At 39.4% G+C, this 16,890-nt stretch overlaps 1 protein-coding gene across 1 annotated transcript in view; it reads left to right on the top strand.

Moving 5' to 3' along the window:
• CUL4B (cullin 4B) overlaps nt 1-16,890 on the top strand; it is a 34,316-nt gene that overhangs the window by 5,352 nt on the left and 12,074 nt on the right. The window contains exons 4-14 of the mRNA XM_070759895.1: nt 3,017-3,119; nt 3,689-3,759; nt 6,137-6,210; nt 8,152-8,314; nt 8,403-8,492; nt 9,498-9,580; nt 10,563-10,630; nt 10,975-11,093; nt 12,090-12,282; nt 13,265-13,369; nt 14,173-14,283. Coding sequence (XP_070615996.1) covers nt 3,017-3,119; nt 3,689-3,759; nt 6,137-6,210; nt 8,152-8,314; nt 8,403-8,492; nt 9,498-9,580; nt 10,563-10,630; nt 10,975-11,093; nt 12,090-12,282; nt 13,265-13,369; nt 14,173-14,283 — 1,180 coding nt within the window. The remainder of the gene's footprint in view (nt 1-3,016; nt 3,120-3,688; nt 3,760-6,136; nt 6,211-8,151; nt 8,315-8,402; nt 8,493-9,497; nt 9,581-10,562; nt 10,631-10,974; nt 11,094-12,089; nt 12,283-13,264; nt 13,370-14,172; nt 14,284-16,890) is intronic.

The raw sequence follows: 16,890 nt of genomic DNA on the forward strand, positions 1-16,890 counted from the left end.
CCGCCAGTAAAAGTTCCATTATCAACTAGTTCCAACCAAATCAGATCCCTGCATTCCTTCATTGAAAAGGGCAAAGAAAGTGCACTACAGATTCTCCAAAGGGAAATTTTCCTGGAAAATTAAGCCTTTTTGACTACCTATTTTAAAAATCAGAGAACAACATTACAATAGTTCAAGCTCTGCCTTTAGTACACATCTGGTACTCTTATTAGTACAAGAATCAAAACAAATCCATTTAATTATAAAAGGTGCTGGTTTATTAAATTATATACAGTAAATATTTTAAATACAGTTGAAATATGAAGACATTGACATGTAGCTTTCTATCATAACATTTAAGTTTATGGTAATAAATATTTAACTGCATGAAAAATTATGGCAATCCTCTATTTTAAAAACTTAAATTGCTTAAGTATTAATTTTTATATATAAATATATATTTCATGGATATTTAATAGGTTCATTCTCCCTTCTTAATGGTTTAAGTATAAGTTTTCCATGAGTTGATTTTACTGATTGTTATTGGTTTAAAGTTCTCTACTAATATTATTGGGAGGGGGATGTAGATACCTTTAGTTTAGATCTACAAGTTACAGTGCAAATTAAATACACCATTTAACTGAAGACTTGGTTAATCAGTGGGACTTAGTAGGTGTATGGCAAGCCTTATTGGTATATCCCGAAGAATCTCCTTGCAGTCGGTTTAACATACTTTAGAAACCCACTAAGTCTTTGCTTAAGTCTTCATAATATGATTATGCATGCTTCTATAAATTGCCCTCAATCTTGTTCTGTTTATATCTTCCCTTTTGGTTTTATCTTCCAAGGGTATCAGGTGCAGGTTTTTGGTGTTAAAATGTTTATTTGACAGGATGTTAACAGTGCGTTCCCAACCCACCAGGATCATTGTGTAACACTGTGAGATTTTAGACCTTGAAAACTGCTGTTTACTTCAAATAGGTGCATTGTTTTCTTAGGCCAAAACACTCACTCTCTCTCTCTCTCTCTCTCTCTCTCTCTCTCTCTCTCTCTCTCTCTCTCTCTCTCCCTCCCTCCCTCCCTCCCTCTCTCTCTCTCTCTCTCTCTTTTTCTCTCTCTCTCTCACACACACTCTCTCACACTCTCTCTCTCTCTCTCTCTCTCTCTCTGTATTTATATATTATATATATATTCTCTGTGTGTGCGCGTATAAATGAAGCATGACTACTTTAAAAAAAGGATTGCATTGGAAGATTTTTTTAAGTTGAAAATGTTAGAATTTTTAAAAAGGTGATTGAAATAATTTAACATCAAATGGCATGAAACCTGTTGTGTGATCTAAACACCAGAAAGTATAACTTGTTAATATCCATCTTGTGAACCTCACAGCAATCCCCAGAGCGTGTTGAACAAAAAATTGGACTAGGTTGGGGGTTACGAATTAAAATATGGACTTTGTAGATAGGGGAGGCATCTTTTTCGTACTTTAGATTATTTAGAGAAATTTACAGTTTTTGAAAGTGCAGCTTTGACAAGCCATAGGAGCTGCTAGTCCTATTAAGAGAGACATTCAGTTTAATCTGGAAAAGCATCTCAAACTCTTAAAACAATCTTTCAGCATTTTCGCTAACTAACCTAATAAGTTTGAAGGAAGTATGGTAAATTATATTTGCCCTATCTCTGTTTTGTTCAGGTTTTCTCTCCCCCCCCCTCTCTCTCTGAGAGAGTGAGAGAGAGAACACCATTGCACACATACATACACACACACATACACAACCGTGTGTGTCTGTGTCTGTGTGTGTGTGTGTGTGTGTGTGTGTGTGTGTGAAATTATGTCAAGGCCTTAGCAGACCCCTCTGTTTTAGTATGTAGTCAGAGCTATATTTTGAAAGGCAAAGCAGCTGCATTTTCTGTCGAGATGATTTGTCTGGGTCTATTTTTAGTGCCTTGAGTTAAAAATAGTCATATGGTTGCTGGTAACTAACAACTAAAATAAAATCATTCACCCTAAGACTAGCAGAAATGGTAAATGGACCTATCTCTAGCTATGCTTTTTTTCAATACCATTATCTAAATCATGGCAAGGTTTAGGTCTCCCCTCCCTCTCTCTTAAAGACACACCTCTTGTGAGAACTCAATATATTTCTTGACACATTCCTTCCTCTGCTGGCAAAATAAATAAATAAATGTAAAATTAAGGTCTTTGCGGCCAATTCCACTATGGAGATTATCCATAAAGTGGTAGAACTTTGGTCTGAAATAGTACTGTTCTAAGTCTAGTGTGGTAATCCTTCTTGCCTTTCCATTTCTTTGTTCTTGAAGTTAGTGCTGTGTGTCTTAAGACAGCAGAGCAATCATTTCATGGACTGACTCTCCTAAATCTTGATATTTGAATTTAAAGCTTTTGTTTATTTATTCAGCATCTATAGCCGCCCATCTACGTCAATGACTCTGGGCAGCTTTCAATTTAAAAAACAAAAAAATACAACTATTATTACAAACTTGCTGATTCCATCAAACAGTTTGCAAGTGATTGGAGCAAACCCAATCCTTCCTCCCTCCCTTCCTGTTAGAATGCAGTATTGGAGGCTAATCCTGCTGATTGCCAGCAGTTCGATCCTGACCAGCTCAAAGTTGACTCAGCCTTCCATCCGCCTGAGGTTGATAAAATGAGGACTCAGATTGCTAGGGGTAATAGGTTGACTCTAAACTGTGAGAGGGCTGTAAAGCACTGTGAAGCGGTATATAAGTCTAAGTGCTATTGCTATGATAACAATAGAATATATTGGAAAATGCATTGGAGGCTCATTTCTCTTGATGTGTCTGTTGACCAATAATGCAGACTCCTTTGTAACATGCTGGGTTTTTTTAGGAAGCCTGCACTTGTTAGATATGTGTTTATTTTGGCTTTTATACCACTTTGTATTGATGTCATAGCAAACAGAATTTGCATTCTCCTTTGCTAATGTGTCAAGTAATTATGGAGGAGAGTGACACATGCAATTCTTTTATTTTCTTTCTTCTTTGCTTTTTTTAGGCTGTTGAAAATCTTTGCTCCTACAAAATTTCTGCAAATTTGTACAAGCAATTAAGGCAGATTTGTGAAGATCATATCAAAGCACAGATTCATCAGTTCAGAGAATATCCTTTATAATAAATATTTCATATAAATGGGAAAGCATGTCGGGGCCTTGTTAACCGTTTTAGCCGTTCTTATGGATTAAGAAATGCGGCCCTTGCAGATTGTTTTGGCAGCTACAAAATACCTTAAAAATATTTCAGCAGGAGAGAAATGTATGTTACCTGCCAATCAATCAGTTTAATCATTAAACTAATACAAGCACATTCTTCCTGGAACTTGCCATGTGTACATGGGTACTTGCATTTAAACATTTGGGAGCTGAATGTTTCACTACTAAGTAAACTTCCACTAAAGCGGCATTGATATGGAATGATACATGAAGACCAGAATGGATTCTTACCAGGTAGACAAATTAAAAATAACTTGAGGCAATTATAAATACCCTAGAATATTATGAACAATATCCCGGTAAACAAATGGCACTGATGCAAAAAAGGCATTTGATAACGTAGATTGGACTTTTATGAAAATACAATTAAATAAGATGAATGTAGGAACTAAATTTTTTTATATTATTGATGCAATTTATTCCAACTCTTTAAAGAAATATCCTTAACTGCTTCCTCAAGGATTCGTTGGACAGTGTTCTTTTTCTTAAGAAAATAGACAAATGTTGGCAAGACCACTGCAGGCAGATGGTAAGTCTCCTTTGTTTTCTACATGTTTCTAAAAGCCTGGAAGTAAAGATGGTTACCTTCTGTGCCAGGGATGGTGAACCTTTTAGTGCCCATACAGGAACATGTGTACATACGCCAAGGCACTGGAAACCTGAACACCAGCAGGCCGGTGTGCATGCATGCTTTGGCCAGCAGGTCTTTGGGGTTTTGGCACATGCACTTATGCATGCTGGGTTCACATTGGCCAGCAGGTCTTGGGGTTTCCGGTACTCCGGCGCATGCGAGCATGATCAGCATTCATGCTTGCATGTGCTGGAGCACCAGAAACCTGAAGACCAGCTGGACGGCATGCGTATGCCTGTTTTGGGGGGCATTTTTCAGTGTTTTGGGACCATTTTCAGGCTGTTTTCAAGCCCAGAAAATGGCCTGGTTTTTGGGTAATTTTCAGACTGTGTTTTTGGTGCCCTGGTGCCCGCGAAGACCAGCTGGTCTGGCATATGTGGGCCAGAAACAAAGAGAGAGGATGACAATGGCATGCGTATCCACAGAGGGTGCTCTGCATACTACCTCTGGCATGTGTGTGATAGGTTTGCCACCATGGCTATTCCATTCAAAAACTTTTTCCCTGGAGAAACTGAGTCTGTGTCAGACTGCACTGACGGAGTAGATCAGGTTGTCCAACCTTGTCAACATTTAAGAGTTGTGGAATGACTCGACTAGGGAATTCTGGGAATTGAAGTCCACAATACATAAAAGTTGCTAAGGTTGGATTCCCCTGGATTAGATGGTTTCTCAGGAGAAGAGAACTGGACATTCATGGACAGTTTAATGCTTTTGTATTCGGCCATTCTGTGTCAAGTGGACCAGGTGAAATTGAAGCCTTATTTGAAAAGAAACCATCACAAAAACAACATATATGATAGGAAAAAGTGCTCTTTCTAATGAAATAAAAACGAAGCTGATTGAAGGCAAGAAAACAGATAGGAGTGATAGGAAAAAACCTTGCTCTTTCTAATGATGATTAAAGGTGATGAAACAGCTCTATGTTTTCTCACCTTCAATCAGCTTCGTTTTTATTTCAGTGGAAAGAGCACGGTTTTTTCTATCATATATGTTGTTTTTGTGATGGTTTCTTTTCAAATTAAGGCTGCAAAAATCAGTCAAGTGGACTTTGTCAAGTTGATAAAGAATGTCCTTATTGTTAACTGTCAAAAAAGGATTCCAGTAGTTTGTATTTAGGAACAATTTAGTAGAGGTTATATTGAGGGGGATTTAAGAATTGGATGAAAGTTAGCTAATAACAGGAAGCTTTTAGAATTTATTTTTTTCTGGGGACAGGAAATGGGAGAATACCTTTTACTCCTGAAATAGTTATCTTGGGGGCATTTAAAAAAAATTGTGCCACTGACCATAAAGAATTACAGTGATACCTTGTCTTACAAACTTAATTGGTTCCGGGACGAGGTTCTTAAGGTGAAAAGTTTGTAAGACGAAACAATGTTTCCCATAGGAATCAATGGAAAGGTGATTAATACGTGCAAGCCCAAAATTCACCCCTTTTGCCAGCCGAAGCGCCCGTTTTTGCACTGCTGGGATTCCCCTGAGGCTCCCCTCCATGGGAAACCCCACCTCTGGACTTCTGTGTTTTTGCGATGCTGCAGGGGAATCCCAGCATCGCAAAAACGAGCGCTTTGCTGGCAACAGAAGTCCGGAGGTGGGGTTTCCCAGCGAAGGGAGCATCAGTGAAATCGCAGCATCGCAAAAACACCAAAGTCCTTGAAACCCCACCTCCGGACCTCTGTGTTTTTGCAATGCGGCGATTTCACTGAGGCTCCCCTCGCTGGGAAACCCCACCTCCGGACTTCCATTGCCACCGAAACGCCCGTTTTTGCGCTGCTGGGATTCCTCTGCAGCATCACAAAAACACGGAAGTCCGGAGGTGGGGTTTCCCATGGAGGGGAGCCTCAGGGGAATTCCAGCAACGCAAAAACGGGTGCTTCGCTGACAACGGAAGTCCGGAGGCAGGGCATCCCACTGGCGGTGGTGGGTTTGTAAGGTGAAAATAGTTTGTAAAAAGAGGCAAAAAAATCTTAAACCCCGGGTTTGTATCTCGAAAAGTTTGTATTACAAGGCGTTTGTAAGACAAGGTATCACTGTATAAGAAATGAGAGCAGTCTCTAAATCCTTTGTGAAGTGTTTGACTTTTCACAGCAGCAGTCAATAAGCACGGATATCTGGAAGTAAATTCCCTTAAATTAAGTGGCTGTCCCTTCCAAATCAATGTATCTAGATGAAGAGAGTTGAATGATACTATGTTCTATTCATCCAGTAAATATAGTCCTTAAAATCGGTCAACATGTGACACTGATTTTCTTCTTTCTCTCCTTCTTTGTTGCAGATAATGATTAGAAGTATCTTTTTGTTCCTGGATCGAACTTACGTTCTCCAAAATTCAATGCTGCCATCAATTTGGTGAGGGCGGAAAAATAGGGGTATTGATTTCCTGCTTCCGAACAATTGTCGAGCTATTGAGTCATCCTTTTTCTCCCCCTTCTCTCCTGATGGCCCATCCATCAAGACAGAAGGGCAAAACCAAGAAAATGTGTTCTTTTCCCCTCGTATATATTCCCCCTACCCAGATCTTTACGAAAATGTACCGGGTTAGAGTTGTATTCAAAAGCCAGTTCAAATAAATAGCAACTCTTCGAAAATATGTCGTAGTGAATGTGAGAGTGACAAAGAATGTTACTTGGATCTTAACCTGTAACGTCTGAATTGGCTAAGTTACAAACCTTTGCGGTTATAAGCTACAGTTTTATAAATCAGAACTTTCTGTCAACCCAGCTAATTCTTCATTCTTCACAATTAAGCCAAAAAAAGTGTTGCTAAGCAAAATGTTTGCTAAGTGAGTTTTGGCCCATTTTATGACCTTCCTTGCCGTAAGTGTTTATATATATATATATTTATTTATTTTATTGATTAGATTTGTATGCCGCCCTTCTCCGAGGACTCGTGGCGGCTCACAACATATAATATAACAATACAGTACAACGGCAAGTCTAATTAAATTTAAAATTACAATCTAAAAATCCAATATTTAAAAACAATGATACCAGTTCAATCATACAACATATATCTCACGAATCCCAGCAGCCGATAAGGTCCCACAGAGTTGGCCTTTTCCGGGTCCCTTCGACCAAACAATGTCGTTTGGTGGGCCCCAGGGGAAGAGCCTTCTCTGTGGCGGCCCTGGCCCTCTGGAATCAACTCCCCCCAGAGATTAGAACGGCCCCCACCCTCCTTGTCTTTCGCAAAGACCCACCTTTGTCGCCAGGCATGGGGGAGTTAGGATATTCCTTCCCCTAGGCCATTACAAGTTATGTATGGTATGTTTGTGTGTATGTTTGGTTTTTATAATAAGGGTTTGTAGTTGTTTTATTAAATTGGATTGTTACATGTTGTTTTTTATCGTTGTTAGCCGCCCCAAGTCTGCGGAGAGGGGCGGCATACAAATCCAATAAATAAATAAATCTCATTTCGTTGGCCAGAGGGCTGAGACCTAATTGCCCCAAGCCTGGCGACACAGGTGAGTCTTAAGTCTCTTGTGGAAGGCAAGGAGGGTTGGGGCAGTGCGAATCTCCAGGGGGAACTGATTCCAGAGGGCCGGGGCCTCCACAGAGAAGGCTCTTCCCCTAGGTCCCGCCAAGCGACATTTTCTGGTTGACGGGACCTGGAGAAGGCTGATTCTGTGGGACCTAATCGGTCGCTGAGACTCATACGGCAGAAAGCGGTCTCACAAGTAATCTGGCCCGAAGCCATGTAGGGCTTTATAGGTCATTTCCAACACTCTGAATTGTGTTTAAGTGAATCACTGCCGCTGTTAAGTTAGGATGGTGCTTGATAAGTGAACATGGCTTCCCCATTGATTTTGCTTGCCAGAAGGTTGCAAAAGGGGGGTCGTATGACCCCAGGACTCTAACCATCATAAATACAAATCTAAGTTGCCTGTTTCAGGGCCGTCGTAACTTCAAACCGTCACTAAACGAAAGGTTGCAATTTGAGGACTACCTGTAATTGATTGTCGAATTTCTCCGTCATCCGGGTCATTGGGTGTCTCAAAGGAGCTTTATTTTTTTCCGAGAGGCAACTGGACTTTCTGGTTTTCTCTTTGAAGAGGTTTCGCTTCTCATCCAAGAAGCTTCTGAAGAAGCTTTGAAGAACATTCTTGGGTGAGAAGCGAAACCTCTTCAACGAAAAACCAGAAAGCCCAGCTGCCTGTTGTAGGGGGGGGGTGGGGGGTGGAAGCACTTTTGGGATTAAGTCACGATTTAACGAAACCAGCAAATGCAACAGCCGACTCTTAACGTCCCTTCTGTTCATTTATTTATTTTTACTCTTCTTCCACCCTTTCAGGGATATGGGGCTCGAGTTGTTTAGGACTCACATAATTAGCGATCAGAAAGTCCAGAACAAAACCATTGATGGCATTCTTCTCCTGATCGAGAGGGAAAGAAACGGAGAGGCTATTGACAGGAGTCTGCTCCGTAGCCTTCTCAGCATGCTTTCAGATTTGCAAGTAAGAACCGTCCACTGGGGTAAAACTGCCTAAAAATGGAGCTGCTGGAATATTCAGAACGTAACGGATCTATTTCTCTTCCCATCAGATTTATCAAGATTCTTTCGAGCACAGATTCTTGGAAGAAACAAACCGCCTCTACGCCGCGGAAGGACAGCGGCTTATGCAAGAAAGAGAGGTATTTTCTTGATAACTCTAAAGCAACCATTCTCCAATTCCTTCTTTTTGTGAGCCGATAGATGTCCTTCCCTGTTAACCCACCCTTTCCAAAGAAACGTTATGTCAGCCATCCCAAACGTGGCAACTTTAAAGACTTGTGGACTTCAACTCCCAGAATTTCTCAGCCAGCCATGAATGAAAGAGTTGGAAGAGGCCAGAAAGGTCATCTATTATTTATTTATTATTTATTTATTATTTAGATTTGTATGCCGCCCCTCTCCGCAGACTCGGGGCAGCTCACAACAAAGTGAAACAATTTACAACAAATCTAAATTACAGTTTAAAAATATTTTAAAAACCCCATTTTCTAAACAAACATACAGACAGACATACCATTCATAAATTGTATATGCCCGGGGGAGATGACTCAGTTACCCCATGCCTGACGACAAAGGTGGGTCTTAAGGAGTTTACGAAAGGCAAGGAGCGTAGGGGCAGTTCTAATCTCTGGGGGGAGTTGGTTCCAGAGGGTCGGGGCCGCCACAGAGAAGGCTCTTCCCCTGGGGCCCGCCAACCGACATTGTTTAGTTGACGGGACCCGGAGAAGACCCACTCTGTGGGACCTAATCGGTCGCTGGGATTTGTGCGGCAGGAGGCAGTCTCGGAGATATTCTGGTCCAGTGCCATGAAGGGCTTTAAAGGTCATAACCAACACTTTGAATTGTGACCGGAAATTGATCGGCAACCAATTATTATTATTATTATTATTATTATTATTATTATTATTATTATTATTATTTATTGGATTTATATGCCCCCCTCTCCGAAAACTCGGGGCGGCTAACAGCAATCATAAACAGTATACAATAATAATCTAAATCAGGGGTCAGCTACACTGGCTGGAGAATTCTAGGAGTTGAAGTCCAGAAGTCTTTAAAAGTTGCCAAGTTGAAAGACCTTCCAAGTTGGAAGACCTTTAAAAGTTGCCAAGTTGATTTTCTCCGTAACTTAACCGATCTTACAGGTCCCGGAATATCTTCACCATGTCAATAAACGCTTGGAAGAAGAGGCAGACAGAATTATAACCTACCTGGATCAAAGCACTCAGTAAGTGTTCGGTCTCTCTTGACCTGCTGTCTAAAAACCTGGCAATTTTGAGTCATTGGGGGGGGGGTGTTTTGCTAGCGTGAAATCATTAGCTATTCCTTTTCTTGTTTTTCCTGCACTTAATTTCCAGCACGCAAAACTCTTATTTATTTTGGCTTTTCTTCCCAAACCCAATAGCACCCTGTATAGATAGTCCTCAAGAGTTTCATTTAATGACTATTCAAAGTTATAGCGACCCTGAGGAAAAGTTACTTATAACATAGAAGACTGACGGCAGAAAAAGACCCCATGGTCCATCTAGTCTGCCCTTATACTATTTCCTGTATTTTATCTTACAATGGATATCTGTTTATCCCAGGCATGTTTAAATTCAGTTACTGTGGATTTACCAACCACGTCTGCTGGAAGTTTGTTCCAAGGATCTACTACTCTTTCAGTGAAATAATATTTTCTCACGTTGCTTTTGATCTTTCCCCCAACTAACTTCAGATTGTGTCCCCTTGATCTTGTGTTCACTTTCCTATTATATATATAAGTTATAACTTAACTTAACAAAGTTAAGTTATAAGTAACAAAAGTTACTTATAACTTAACAACCGTTGCAGAGTCCTCCCCTGTGGTCACATGATCAAAATTCAGGCACTTGGCAACTTGTCTCGTACTTAACGACGATTGCAATGCACCAGGGTCACATGATCATGTTTTGTGACATTTGTTTGTTTGTTTGTTTGTTTGGCGGTGGTGCCGTGGATATTGCTTATCTGGACTTCTGTAATATTGTTGATTTTGATGCCTAAATTGTGATAATTCTTGATGGTCTGCTTAGATCAGAGGTCTTCAAACTTGGAAACTAAGACTTGTGGACTTCAATTGCCACAAGTCCTAAAGTAGCCAAGTTTGGGGAACCCTGGCTTAGATGAATAATTTGAGCAGTTAAAGAGTGAACAAAAAGGATTGTAATTCTAAACACTTTCTCCTCTAGGAAACCACTAATCGCTACTGTAGAAAAACAGTTGCTAGGTGAACATTTAACATCCATCCTACAGAAAGGTAAGCAAACTGCCTTTATATAATTTTTTTTGTTTACTGCTTCTTCGGGGCTTCACTTTGTCCAACAAAGTGCAAGAAGCATAGTTATTTCCCTCTCAGGGTATTATTTTCTCCATTCTATTCTATTTTATTAGAATTGCAATCACCTTTTTTTGAAAAAAAAAAACCATGTCTTGGGGGGGTTTAATGCAAAATTCAGTGTTTTAGTTGACAAATGCTTTGATTCAAAAATGTCTTTTGGGGGAAAAAATGTTTTTTGTTCTTACGTTTCAAACATAAGTTTGAAATATTTTGATTCAGCCAGTCTGCATTTAACTTAGAATTGTGGTGCCTTCATTTTGCAGGTTTAAATCATCTCCTGGATGAAAATCGAATTCAAGATTTGTCACTACTCTACCAGTTGTTTAGTCGGGTCAAAAATGGAGTGCAGGCTCTTTTGCAACAGTGGATTGAATACATAAAGGTAATTGTGCCTGGCTAATTTTCTTAAATTAAGTTGCAGGAATAAATTTTAAAATCTATTACAGCCAAGGAAAATACTTGCACGGTAATAAATGTAGAGGTTAAAGAAAATTGCTTGTATATTTTTTAGAAAAATCTTGTTGCATTTGGGAAGCATAGAAACATAGAAGACTGACGGCAGAAAAAGACCTCATGGTCCATCTAGTCTGCCCTTATACTATTTCCTGCATTTTATCTTACAATGGATATACTGTATGTTTATCCCAGGCATGTTTAAATTTAGTTACTGTGGATTTACCAACCACGTCTGCTGGAAGTTTGTTCCAAGGATCTACTACTCTTTCAGTAAAATAATATTTTCTCCCGTTGCTTTTGATCTTTCCCCCAACTAACTTCAGATTGTGTCCCCTTGTTCTTGTGTTCACTTTCCTATTAAAAACACTTCCCTCCTGAACCTTATTTAACCCTTTAACATATTTAAATGTTTAGATCATGTCCCCCTTTTCCTTCTGTCCTCCAGACTATACAGATTGAGTTCATGAAGTCTTTCCTGATACGTTTTATGCTTAAGACCTTCCACCATTCTTGTAGCCCGTCTTTGGACCCGTTCAATTTTGTCAATATCTTTTTGTAGGTGAGGTCTCCAGAACTGAACACAGTACTCCAAATGTGGTCTCACCAGCGCTCTATATAAGGGGATCACAATCTCCCTCTTCCTGCTTGTTATACCTCTAGCTATGCAGCCAAGCATCCTACTTGCTTTTCCTACTGCCCGACCACACTGCTCACCCATTTTGAGACTGTCAGAAATCACTACCCCTAAATCCTTCTCTTCTGAAGTACTTCTATCCAAGCACAAAAGGGGTTCTCTAAATAGCACGTGGATGCTAGCATATAAACAGGCGTTGTTACCGAATTGTCTAATTTTCTTTGTTGGGTTTTTATTAACTGGCCATCGATTATATCAGGAGCCAAATGTTTTTCGTGCTTCTTTTAGGCATTTGGTAGCACCATTGTCATCAACCCAGAAAAGGACAAAACCATGGTCCAGGAGCTGCTAGATTTCAAGGATAAAGTGGATCACATCATCGACATCTGTTTCTTGAAAAATGAGAAGTTCGTCAACGCCATGAAAGAAGCTTTTGAAACGTTTATCAACAAAAGACCCAACAAACCGGCTGAACTCATAGGTACAGCAGCATTCCTTCAAGCAGCTGCCAAACAGCGGCCTTGAACTGCGTCTATAACTCAAAAGTAGGGAGAATGGTTGGTATGCAGTGGCTCAGGGGCTAAGACACTGAACTTGTTGATCAGAAAAGACGGCAGTTCATCAGTTTGAATCCTTAGCACCACATAACGGAGTGTGCTCCCATTATAGTGTTCCCTCGATTTTCGCGGGTTCAAACTTCGCGAAAAGTCTATAGCATGGTTTTTAAAATATATTAATTAAAAAATACTTCGTGGTTTTCCCCCCTATATCACGATTTTTCCCGCCCGATGACGTCATATGTCATTGCCAAACGTTCGTCTGCCTTTAATAAATATTTTTTTAATAAACTTTAATAAATAAACATGATAAGTAATAATCTAAATGGTTGCTAAGGGAATGGGAAATTGTAATTTAGAGGTTTAAAGCGTTAAGGGAAGGCTTGTGATACTGTTCATAGCCAAAAATAGTGTATTTACTTCCGCATCTCTACTTCGCGGAAATTCGACTTTCGCGGGCAGTCTCAGAACGCATCCCCCGCGAAAATCGAGAGAGCACTGTACTTATCCCAGCTTCTACCAACCTAGTAGTTCGAAAGCATGTAAAAAAAATGCAAGTAGAAAAATAGGGACCTCCTTTGGTGGGGATGTAACAGCGCTCCATGCGCCTTCGGTGTTGAGCCATGCCAGCCACATAACCACGGAGATCCGTGGCCAGACAGACAGCACTGGCTCTTCGGCTTTGAAACGGAGATGAGCACTGCCCCCTAGAGCTGGAAACGACTAGCATGTGCGGGGGAACCTTTATTATCTGTCAGATGGACAGGAGACTGGGTAAATGATTGTCTGTTAGATGGACAGGAGACTGTTCCTTGGCCAAGGTTAGTTACCTACCTCTGACCTTGCATAAATATTTGGATCCATTATTCAATTCGGTGCTTGGTTTTCCCCCTTCTTCCTCCTCAGCTAAATATGTGGATTCAAAACTTCGTGCGGGCAATAAAGAAGCGACCGATGAAGAGCTTGAAAAAATGCTGGATAAAATAATGATCATATTTAGATTCATCTATGGTAAGAACTGGGCTTTGTTTTTTACATTAGCCAGCCATTGCTTGTGGCCAGATTTGATTTGATTTAATTTAATTACATTTTAAGCCCCCCAATTTCGTGTACAATAATAAAAATGAGTATAATTAACATTAGAAATATAAAACAGTTAAAACCCCAGAAGTCGTTCACCAGATTGTAGATATTGCATACAAAATTATGCACACTAGTGTCATACCTGTAAATGGGTGTTTTTTTTTGTTTTAATTGTACCGTAATGCCTGCGAACCACTGCTTTAATCTTAATGTAAACCACTTTCTACTTGATTTTAAAATTTTGATTTTTGTAAGACCGTTGTCACAGTCTGGAATTACTTAATTCAGTTGTCTCACCTACTAATTTGCACTATTTTATTTCCAACTTAACGTCATCCCATATTAAAGATTCTCCTAAGGGAACGTGCGTAAGTGCACTAATATGACTATTGTTCCTGGCACATTTTGATTTTTCTCATTTCATTCAAATTTGTAGTTCTCATTGGACAAATTTTAAAAATTGAAAAAAAATTAACTGTTGTGCCTACCCTTCCCCATTTATCAAAGCAAATTGGGTTGGCTTTCTATGGTGATGTCCAGGGGGGGAAATCCAAAACCAACAAGTTGTTGATTCCTAGAGGTCTATGAGATGATTGCTGTCCAGCATTGATGAGTTTTAAGATCTGTGGACTTCAATTCCCAGAGAATTCTGGGAGTTGAAGTCCAGAAAGATTTAGCCAAGATTGGACATCTCCGCTTTATGTGTCAAAACCAACTTTCCGTTTCTACAGGAAAAGATGTTTTTGAGGCCTTTTACAAAAAAGATCTCGCCAAGCGACTCTTGGTAGGCAAAAGTGCATCTGTAGATGCTGAAAAATCCATGCTGTCAAAACTCAAACATGGTAAGGAACTATTTTCTTTTATGTACCTTCCACAAATGTTGCTCTTATAACCTGACAATTTACCTGTTTTGATATGGAGTCTTTTCCAATATAAATTTAAACTTGTGCGGGGGGAAAACAACTGAGCAAATATTTCTGCTTGCAAAAATGGGTGCAGATATTCATGACTTTTGTTCCTTTTCTGAGGGATTCATGTCTAATCCCAGTCAAGGGATTGCTAGTTATGTTACAGTCTGCATCCTCAATATAAGATTGAATCTTCTGAAGCCTTTTTTATAGCCTTCCATCAGATTCTTATGCAATTAATATGCCTAACTTGTAAACCAAAGTACGGAATGAATGAAATGCTTACAAATATATTGTGTTTTGTTTATAAAACCACCATATTTTTTGAAGTACAAGATGCACCAGAATATAAAATGCACTTTATTTTGGGGGAGGAAAATAGGGGGGGAAATCTACCTACCAGGTATTGATCTGAGTCAGCTTCAGCACATTAATTTATCCCTTTGTTAGGGCTGAAAAAACATATTTGGACTGAATAGCAATGAAAACAAGCCTGCAAATACTTAGGGCTGGGGGGAAACTTCGTTAGGGCTAAAAAAAAAACCTAATGAAAAAATCCTGCAAGCAGGGTTCCCAGCCTCGTTAAGGCTGGGGAAAAAGCTCCAATAAGCAGCATACAAATTTAATAAATTATTATTATTATTATTATTATTATTATTATTATTATTATTATTATTACCAGGTATTGATCTGAGTGAGCTTCAGCACATTAATTTATCCCTTTGTTAGGGCTGAAAAAAAATATTTAGACGGAATAGCAATGAAAACAAGCCTGCAAATACTTAGGGCTGGGGGGAAAACCTCTTCAGAGGGAGTAGTAACATCTCGTTAGGGCTAAAAAAACCCTCTTTTTTAGAGGGAGTAGCAATGAAAAAATCCTGCAAGCAGGGTTTCCAGCCTCGTTAAGGCTGGGAAAAAAGCTTCGATAAGCAGCACACAAATTTAATTAATAATTATTATTATTATTATTATTATTATTATTATTATTATTATTATTATTATTACATTTGGAGTATAAGACACACTCCTTTTGCCCACAGTACCGCATAACACAATAAACATGTCAGTCTGTCTTGTAAAACAAGGATAGGAATTTGTTTCCCACTGGGGAGCTTGGGAGAATTGTTTATCATGGCAACCGAGCGGTTTACACAACAGGTTTTTATAAAGCTTTCTGCCTAGAATAGAGGAAATTTTGCCATGAATTTGCAACCATAATGTCAAAGGGTGCCCAGCCCATTTGACGCCACAGGTGGACAGGTTTCCGCCGAATCTTGTTTTAGGATGCTTACAAGATGCTATCCTTTACTTCTGCAGTTTGTTCTACTATATGTTATTATTCTGTACAAACAGTTGGGTTGTCAATATATACTGCTCAAAAAAATAAAGGGAACCCTCAAATAGCACATCCTAGATCTGAATGAATGAAATATTCTCATTGAATACCTTGTTCTGTACAAAGTTGAATGTGCACAAGAGCAGCTGAAATTGATTTTCCATCAGTGTTGCTTCCTAAGTGGACAGTTTGATTTCACAGAAGTTTGATTTACTTGGCGTTATATTGTGTTGTTTAAGTGTTCCCTTTACTTTTTTGAACAGTGTATAAACAAGCTACCAATGAATATTTGTATTGAAGTACTATAGCTTTAAGAGGTAGTGTTGCAAATTGCCATAAGGGGGAGCCAGAAAGCATGATTTTCTCTCTCTGTTCTTTCTGCTGATTCACTGTGACTGATGTAGTAAGCTCTGTGTTAGTTTGGTGTATTTTTAAGCTGTAATGTACGTCTGATATGAAAGACAAAGATAGGCTTGTAATTTTTATTATTGCATTGAGAGATATTGACTGATTTGAATATGTATGACCGGACTGTTTAACTTAACTGTGCTATTTCTAAAGCAAACACTATTTTATACACTTTAATGTATCTGTTTTACATGACCAAATAATTACTGATGTCTCCAGGATATCTGCTGGAATCCCACCTTTTCCTCTGTGCAAACTCAAGTGTTCTGCACACTCCTTGACACTATCGCTAGTCCTCGATGTTCAACCACAGTTGAGATCAAAATGCTTGCGGCTAAATGAGAAATCTGTTCAGGGAGTTTTGCTCTGTTTTACGACTTCTCTTGTCCCGTTTGCTAACTGAACCACTGCAATTGTTAATATGTTAGTCAGACGGATGTTAAATGAATATGGCTTCCTCATTGACTTGTCAGAAGGTCACGAAAGGGGATCACATGACCCCATCATAAACATGAACCGGTTGCCAAGCGTCCAAATGCAAATCATACAAGCACGGGAATGCAGGTACAGTCCTGAGTGTGTAAAAGAGCCAAAGGGCACTTCCCCCCCACCAATGCCATCATGATTTTGTATGGTCTTTAAACAAACTGTTACAAGTCGAGGACTACCTATATAAATTAGTGAAGATTGGACTTAATCCCTGGATAGTTCAATGGATTTGCAGCTGGCTGAAGCGTAGACATCAGAGAGTTATTGTTAATGGCGAGTATTCTGAGCAGAGACAGATTACAAGCGGT

This window comes from Erythrolamprus reginae, chromosome 8 (genome assembly GCF_031021105.1).
Source record: "Erythrolamprus reginae isolate rEryReg1 chromosome 8, rEryReg1.hap1, whole genome shotgun sequence".
NCBI lineage: Eukaryota > Metazoa > Chordata > Lepidosauria > Squamata > Dipsadidae > Erythrolamprus > Erythrolamprus reginae.